The sequence below is a fragment of the Cebus imitator genome, unplaced genomic scaffold, assembly GCF_001604975.1.
Source record: "Cebus imitator isolate Cc_AM_T3 unplaced genomic scaffold, Cebus_imitator-1.0 Scaffold920, whole genome shotgun sequence".
In the NCBI taxonomy this organism is placed as follows: Eukaryota; Metazoa; Chordata; class Mammalia; order Primates; family Cebidae; genus Cebus; species Cebus imitator.
The window spans coordinates 78,996-87,687 of NW_016108235.1; the positions used below are offsets into that span (position 1 = coordinate 78,996).

The 8,692-nt window shown below is 39.4% G+C and overlaps 1 protein-coding gene across 1 annotated transcript; it reads left to right on the top strand.

Annotated features, from left to right (window-relative positions):
- Positions 1-3,448: 3,448 nt before the first annotated feature.
- Positions 3,449-4,880, top strand: DMAC1 (distal membrane arm assembly complex 1). The gene is made up of 2 exons (XM_017520968.2): positions 3,449-3,815; positions 4,601-4,880. Exons 1-2 carry the CDS (start codon positions 3,524-3,526, stop codon positions 4,663-4,665), a joined length of 357 nt encoding a protein of 118 aa, XP_017376457.1. The 5' UTR covers positions 3,449-3,523; the 3' UTR covers positions 4,666-4,880.
- The last annotated feature ends 3,812 nt before the right edge of the window (positions 4,881-8,692 follow it).

Genomic DNA, 8,692 nt, shown 5'->3' on the forward strand with positions numbered 1-8,692 from the left:
ATATCAGAATTAAAAGATCATTCTTAAGAGATGAGAAGAAAGTAAGCCAGAAAAAAAAAAAAAAAAAGCAGATTCTATATGAATTCCTCATATGAGCCTGATTCTGGGGTTGAATTTTTCCAAAGCTCTCAAAAATACAATGCCATGACTATGACATAATTCAGATCATGTCTTTAAGAAAGAAGCTAAAGAGAAATAAAAAGTATTTATCCAGGTGATTCAAATCAATTCTTAATATCTTGCTCACATTTGTGTAGTCTCTTCACAATATTTACAGGTCGTGTTTATGATATTTGACTGCATTCAAAGACACTGGTTTCAACTATGGCTATGGCACTTAGCCAGTTTTGTCATATAATGGGAAAACTTAATCTGCCATGTTGAGTGGGGAAGATTAAATGGCATAATGCAGTTAATTGCTTAGCAAAGTACAGGCATATCTTACTTCATTATGCCTCCCTTCACTATACATGGCAGATATTCTATATTTTACAAATAGAAAGTTTTGTGGCAACGCTGTATAAAGCAAGCCTATTAGCACAATTTTTCCAACAGTATATGTCTGACTCAAGTCTCTGTCACATTTTGGTAATTTTTGCAATATTTCAAACTTTTCCATTACTGTTTTATGTGTTATGGTGATCTGTGATCAGTGATATTTGACGTTACTATTGGAATAATTTCAGGGGAGCATGAACCACACCCAAAGAAGACGGTGAACTTAATAAAAATATGTGATTTGACTGTTCCACCTACCAACCATTGCCCTCTGTACTTCTCCTCTGTATTTGCTGACATGCAAAAATATTGAAATTAGGCCAATTAATAACCTGACAATGGCTTCTAACTGTTCACGTGAAGGGAAGAGTCAAACTTCTCTCAATTTAAGTCAAAATCTAGAAATGATAATTAGTGAGGAAAGCATGTTGGAAGCTGGGATAGGCTGGAATCTAGGCCAAACAGCCAAGTTGTGAATGAAAGGAAAAGTTCTTGAAGAAAGTTAAAAGTGCTAAGGAAGTTAAAAGTGCTACTCCAGTGAACACACCAATGATAAGAGAGTGAAACAGCCATATTGCTGTTACAGAAAAAGTTTCAGTCATCTGGATAGAAGATCAAAACAGCCACAACATTCCCTTAAGTCAAGACCTCGACTTTTTAATTTAATGAAGGCTGAGGGAGGCGAGAAAGCTGCAGAAGAAAAGTTGGAAGTTAGCAGATGTTGGTTCATGTGATTAAAAAAAAAAAAAAGCTGTCTTCATAACATAAAAGTGCAAGGTGAAGCAGCAAGTACTAGTGTAAAAGCTGCAACAAGTTATCAAAGAGACCTAGCTTACGTAATTCATAACAGATAAGTCAATATAGATGAAGCAGCATTCTATTAATAAAAGATGCCATCTAGGACTTTCATAACTAGAGAGGAGAAGTCAATGCTTGGCTTCACGCTTCAAATCTGATTTTCCTGTTAGAATCTAATATAGCTGATGACTTCAAAGTGAAGCCAATCCTCATTTACCTTTCTGGAAATTCTAGCGCCCTTAAGAATTATGCTAAGTCTACTCTGCCTGTGCTTTATTATTTGAACAACAAAGCCTGATGACAGCACATCCATTTACAGCACATCTGTTTACTGCATGGTTTACTGAATATTTTAAGTTTATTATTGAAATTTCTTGCTCAGAAAAAAAGATTCCTTTCAAAATATTACTGCTCATTGACAATGTACCTAGTTACTCAAGAGCTGTAATGGAAATGTACAAAGAGATTAATACTGTTTTCACAACTGTTAACACAACATCCATTCTGCAGCCTACAGATCAAGGAGTCATTTTGACATTCAAGTTTTATTATTTAAGAAATATATTTTTGTAAGGCTATATCAGCCATAGATATTGATTCCTCTGATGAATCTGGTTAAAGTAAATTGAAAACCTTCTGGAAAAGATTCACCATTCTGATGCCATTAAGAATATTTGTGATTCATGGGAGGAGATCAAAAATATCTCTAACTAGATATTGGAAGAAGTTGATTCCAACGTTTATGAGCAACTAAGAAGGATTCAAAACTTTAGATGGAGGAAGTAACTGCAGATGTGGTGGAAACAGCAAGAGAACTAGAACTAGAAGTGGAACCTGATGATGTGACTGAATTGCCACAATCTCATGATAAAACTTGAACAGACGAGGGGTTACTTCCTACGGATGAAGAAAGTGTTTTTTTTTTGAGATGGAATCTACTGGTGAAGATGCTATGAACATTGTCAAAAAGTTGGACAAAGGACTCCAATTTTGAAAGAAGTTATATGGTGGTTATTAAAATGCTATAAAATGACGTTGCATGTTACAAATAAATATTTCGTTAAAGGAAGTCAATTCTTGCAACATTATTGTCTTATTTTAAGAAATTGCCACAGTCACCCCAACCTTCAGGAACCACTACCTTAATCAGTCAGCAGCCATCAACATCGAGGCCAGACCTCCAACCAGCAAAAAGATAAGGAGTGGCCGAGCGCGGTGGCTCATGCCTGTAATCCCAGCACTTTGGGAGGCCGAGGCAGGTGGATCACCTGAGGTCGGGAGTTCCAGAGCAGCCTGGCCAACATGGTGAAAACCCGTCTCTACTAAAAATACAAAAATTAGCCAGGCATGGTGGCAGGCGCCTGTAATCCCAGCTACTCCGGAGGCTGAGGTAGGAGAATCGCTTGAACCTGGGAGGCGGAGGTTGCGTCATTGCACTCCAGCCTGGGCAACAAGAGTGAAACTCCATCTCAAAAAAAAAAAAAAAAAAAAAAGGAAAAAGATTAGGACTTACTGAAGGCTCAGGTAACCGTTGCCATTTTTTGGCAAGATTTTTTTTGTTTTTAATTAAGAGAGAGAGAGAGAGATACACATTCTGTTTTTTAGACACAATGCTATTGCACATTAATAGACTACAGAATAGACAACTTTTATATACACCGAGAAGCCAAAAAAATGTCATGGCTTGCTTTATCGAGATATTTGCTGTATTGTGGTGGTCTGGAACCACGCCTGCAGTATCTTCATGGTATGTCTGTATCTTGCACATGATTATGTATATATAAAATTCTACTCCTTGATTCACAGGCCTCTGGATAAGAGATAGGACGTGCCCAAGGTCTCGCAGTTCATGTGAGGTAGGAAACTTAGAGACCCAGACTTCCTCTCTAAGGAGACTGAAAGGTGATGCATTTTAGTGAGTAGCGAGTAGCGATTACAGAATTTCTAAAACAGTGGGCAGTAGGGGGGAGGGGGGCAGGAGGGGCTGGAATTAGCCTCCAGCGCATCCAAGGTTGTTGCTGTCAGAGAAATCCAGCAGGAACCGGCAGCTTTCTTTCACCCCTTCCCCGTCTGAGGCGGAGGGGAACTTCATTTCCCATCAGGCCTTAGGAGGCCTCCCGCGCACGGCACTGGCGTCCCTGCTTTCTGCTTTCCGGCGCTCTGCTTTCCGGCGCATCCTGTACGACAGTTTAACCAGAGTCCCAAGGTTGAGGCCGAGATCCACGACATGGGGTCTGAGACATCCCAACCTCTTCAGTCCTTCAAGATCGATGAGCCTTCTGATACCGCTGCCGCCCCCGCCAAGCCTGCGCCCGCCAAGCCTGCGCCCCCAGCTACACCCGGAGCGCCGAACTCCCCAGCAGGACCCCGCCTGTTTAATAACTGCTGGAGCTGTCGCTTGCTTTCTGGGTTGGGGCTGCTGGGGGCGGGCGGATACGTGTACTTGGTGGCACGGAGGCCCATGAAGATGGGATATCCCCCGACTCCAGGGATTATTACTCAGATGGTCATCGGCATCAGTGAGAATCAGGGCACTGCACTTGGGCGGGTCGGGGATCTGGGTGGTAGAAGAGGGAAATAGTAGCCACGTGGGCAGGGAGGCGGGAGGCTTTCGCTGGTCACGTGGTGGGGGCACCTCAAACAAGGTGGGGAGAAGAAGTTGGAACGCCTTTCTTTTTTAATTTTAAATCAGCAGTATTTCTTGAGAACCCTTATTAGGCTCAGTCCTTTTAATTCTCAGTGTAGCTGTTAGAAATAGGTATGATTATAATCTCATTTTACTACGGAGCAAACCGAGGCAAACAGGAGTACTGTATTGTGTTCATGGTCGGGGAATGACAGTCACTCGATCCCAGGTATATCAGATCCCAAAGCCCATACTTTTTCTTCAGGTCCTGGAGAAGGCCTGAGCAAGGGCAGTTGACCTTAGTTTAAGAAATTTGCCTTAAAGCCCACAGCTTTAGACATGGGTTCTAAGCTCACCTACTTGGTACACTTGGGCAGCGTGGCCCACAGTCCCATTCTGTGATCGTCAAGATGTCATCCAGTAAAATGTAATGATTCTTTTAGCTTTCAAACCGATTGTCAGTGAATAGAATTCTGTCTTACTTTCTTGATCCTGTATAGTTAAATTCTACAGGATGTTCTTTTTTTTTCTTAAAGAATTTTTTTTTTCTTTCTCTTTGCTTCACTCACCTATAAGAAAGATAGAATGGTAACATGTCCTCCAGAAGTGTTGTGAGGGTTAAATACTTGGTAAATGAAAATGCAGCATACAGGTAAGATACTGTTGTTTTTTTCCTAGGCATTGCCACCTGGGGTATCGTTATCATGGCAGATCCCAAAGGGAAGGCCTACCGCGTTGTTTGAAAGTACCACCAGTCAATTTGTCTTCTCCTGCCCCTGTCCCCTTGACACACAGAGCAGACATGGAGTTTATGGACAGACACTTGTACGTGGACAGACCTCAGTACTTTGGATACTACAGGACTAAAAAGACAATTATAAGTTGTCATTCTCTGGCTATGAGTGTTTGTGGCTGTCAGAGGTTTCACAGGAACCAATAAATCCCTGGGAGAAGTAAACAGGTTCTGTGTCTTCTCTGGGAAGGGGAATATAATTTATATTTAATTGTTTAATTACTTAAACATTATATAATTGTATGTCTTATTGCATATCATATTATAAACAAATATGTTTAGTTATATAGTTAATATAATTTTTTAAAACTTTTAAATAAAGGGAATGATAAACCAATGGGAAAATTAGCTATTTTTATTATTTTAAAGAGTTCTTTTTATTTCTTCCATAATTGGATCAACACCTGTTACCAACCTAACCATGGGTGGGCCCCATGCAATATATAGAAGTACATGAAACTTTCTATATATCTACTGCTCATACTTTGTAAGGCATTTTCAAATCCATCTTATGAGCGTCACAGCTAATCTGAGGTAGTTACTTCATTGGAGATAAACCCAAAACACAAGAAAGAGCCCACATGATTTGCCTAGGGTCATTCAGTAAGTCAGTAATGGAGCTAGAACTTGTCAGTTTTTTGTTTTAGTCTTTCATGGAGGTAAGAATAATCATTATGAAACAGATAATCATAAAAATCAGTATATAATAAAAGACAAATATCACAAGAAAAATTCAAAACCTTTAAAAAAAAAAAGATATTTTGATCTTTTCCCACAAGTTATGTTTCTGCAATGATTTTGAGATAAATACTCAAACATACGTAGTTCATTTCTAAGAGAAGTCCATGTTTTCTACCAGTTGGGTTTTGTTACCCTGAGATACTATGACTTCTTTGTAAAGGTATATAAAGTCCTTTTTAAAGCAGAAAGACACTTAAATTCAGCTGCTAATCATAGTGTGTATGTTTGGAATGACAGGTTGAGCAAGTAGTACCTTCCAGGCTGTTGCTTTTTGCAGTATTATGTGGAAGTGCCTACATCTATTTAGCCTCACAGATGACTTTAGTATCTTGTATTTTCTACATCAGCGTTCTTAGTGGGGATAGTGCTATATATGTCTATGCAATTGAGAAGGAAAGCATTTCAAACCTAAAGAAGGCAACACAATATTATTTACATGAAATCCAAAATGCAGTTATGCAGTGTTCATAACTATAGAAGTTTTAAGTTGGAAGGGACCATAGATGACCCAAAGCAGATCACATATGGTCATTCATATACCTAAAATACCTACAAAGATAGTTGTTCCCTGCTTTAAAAGGCAGTCTGTTCTACTGATGAACTGCTTTAGTGTGAACATTTCCTTAGGTTAAGCCAAAAACACATAGACCTAACTTATTGGTCTTGGCTTGACCTACTGGGTAAACAATAACTCTTAAACATATACAATTGACCCTTGAACAACACAGGAGTTAACAGCACTGACCATTTGCTCAGTGGAGAATCTGCATATAACTTGACTTCCCAAAAACTTAACCAGCAGTTAGTCTACCATTGATTGGAAGCTTCATTGATAACATAAAGCAGTTAACACATATTTTTTGTGTTGTGTTATATACTGTATTCTTACAAGAAAGTAAACTAAAGAAAAGAAAATGTTATTAAGAAAGTAATATATTCACTATTGATTAAGTGGAAGTGAATCATCCTAAAGGTCTTCATTCTCATCTTCCTGCTGAGTAGTCTGAGGAACAGGAGGAAGAAGAGTGTCTTGCTGTCTCAGTGGCAGAGGTGGAAGAAAATCCACATAGAAGTGGACCAGTGCAGTTCAAACCTGTGGTGTTTGGGTCAACTGTATTATAATAGCATTTTAATGTTTTTCTCAGACTTTTACAAGTGTGAATCTGAGCTTTTTCTGAATAAACCTGACTTCTTGCCATTAATAATGCCAAAGTATCTGTGTTTGGTTCTTCCCAACTTGGAACAATTTGACTAAGTATGGGCAAAATATTGTTCTACCATGTCTAGAATGTGGGAAGAAGCAGAAGGAAAATCTGCATTTGTAGTTAAAAGTTGTTTGTTTTTAAGCGTACTGTAAAATCTGATTTCTGCCAGTGCTAACCCAGAAATCCAATTTTGTTTTAGGGATGAGTCTGATCTTCACAGAGAGGTTTCAGAGACAAAAGAGACATCACCTTAATCTTTCAGTACAGAGAGTTCACTTAGCATCCCCAGTATCTTTGCTTTTGTTGAAGATGAGGTGGAGTAAACAGGATAAATGGGCTCCAGGATCAATGGATTATAACTCAGTCATGTAAGAATACCAGCTTAATTATGATTTGTAGACTTTAGAATCCCTTTACAGCATGGAAAAGAGAGTTTATAGTCTCATTATTACCTATAGCAAAAGAGAGAAGAGAAAAAGTACAAAAAGTAATTTAAAATGCACTTACACATTTCTGTGGGATCCAGAGACCAAAATGTGAACATACATGTGAATGCCGACTTTTATCAGTGTCCAAGATAGTAGCTCAACCTATATATAGTGAGTATAAACAGTGGTATCTCGAGATGTTCAAGAAATCATTACACCTTCTTTTGTTCCTATTTGTATTGCATTGACTAGTCTGTAACATTGTGGTCAGCTAGCAAAATGAACATATTAAAGGACCCATAGACAGACTGACCCTCAAGAATCTGCGTAAGATAGGGGAAGGGGATGAGAGATCTCTTTTTTTTTCCTAGGCCAGTTGTGGAGACAGCTGTTGGCAGCTCTGGAGTCTCCCAAATGCAGAGCAGTTTCAAAAAAGTTTCTGGAGTTTTACCTGGCTGAGACCAGTTGCAGAGACAGCTGTTTCTGGTGGCCGGTAGTTAAGCATCTCAACCATGATTTGTACTTCAGCTCCACCCGCAGCTTAGCATTTGCTCCCTGCTCCTTTTTATGAATGGTTTCTCGGCCTGGCTGTGTCTAAGCTAGGAGCCTCCTGGAAGAAGCCAGTTGATTTGACAACATAAAATACGTACTCTTTAATTAAATATGTACAGGGCAAGTATACGTTTACATACCTCCTGAAACCAGGCTTGGCCTCAACTGATTTATTGCCAGGACTACATTACTATTCTTAAATATTAAAGAATAGTAAACAATTTTAGTTGAAAAGCTGCTTTTTTCTTGTTTTTTTATTTTTGTTTTTTTTAGTGACATAAATTCTTGCCCTGACCCAATAATTATGTAGGTGTTAGCACAACTCGAAGGTGAAAGACCCATAATTGCACATCATTCAGAGGTGTCCTAAGAGCATGAGGCAAAAATATGTCACTCTTCTAAACTGCATATCTCTTGATTTTGAAATATTCACAACTTGTCATTCAAATATAAATGGAGTGTAGAGAAATAGCCAAAGGGTCAAATGTTAAATGCAGCAATGCCACAATAAAATCACTGCTCAGTCCTGTGGCTGAACATGCATGTGTTTCAGGAATGTGGTAGAAGGGTCTTAAGATAGTCCCTGTCTCTACCCCTTGGGGTACACACACCTCCCAGTTATTCAGTCAAACACCATTCTAGATGCTGCTGTGAAGGGATTTTGCAGATGTAATTAAGGTACCAGATCAGTTGACCATAAAATGGATTAATCAGAAGGTCTAATCATATGAGCCCAGTAAATCTTCATCTGGAAGTCAGAGACAGGACAAGTCAGATTACAAGCATGAGGAGGATTTAGTGCTCCAGAAGTTCTTTGCTGGCCTGTAGAGAACAGTTCACATCTATGTTGTGAACTGCCTCTGGGGGCCATGTGGCAAAGAACAGCCAGCCTGAAGTTGCTGAGAGGAGCCCCCAACTGACAGCCAGAAGAGAAATGACCTCAGTTTTATAACGGCAAGGAAATGGATTGCCGCCTATGACCTGTGAACTTGAGAACCAAGAACCACTACTCCGAAAAGCAGCTTGGCTTCAGCCTGGTAAGACCCTAAGC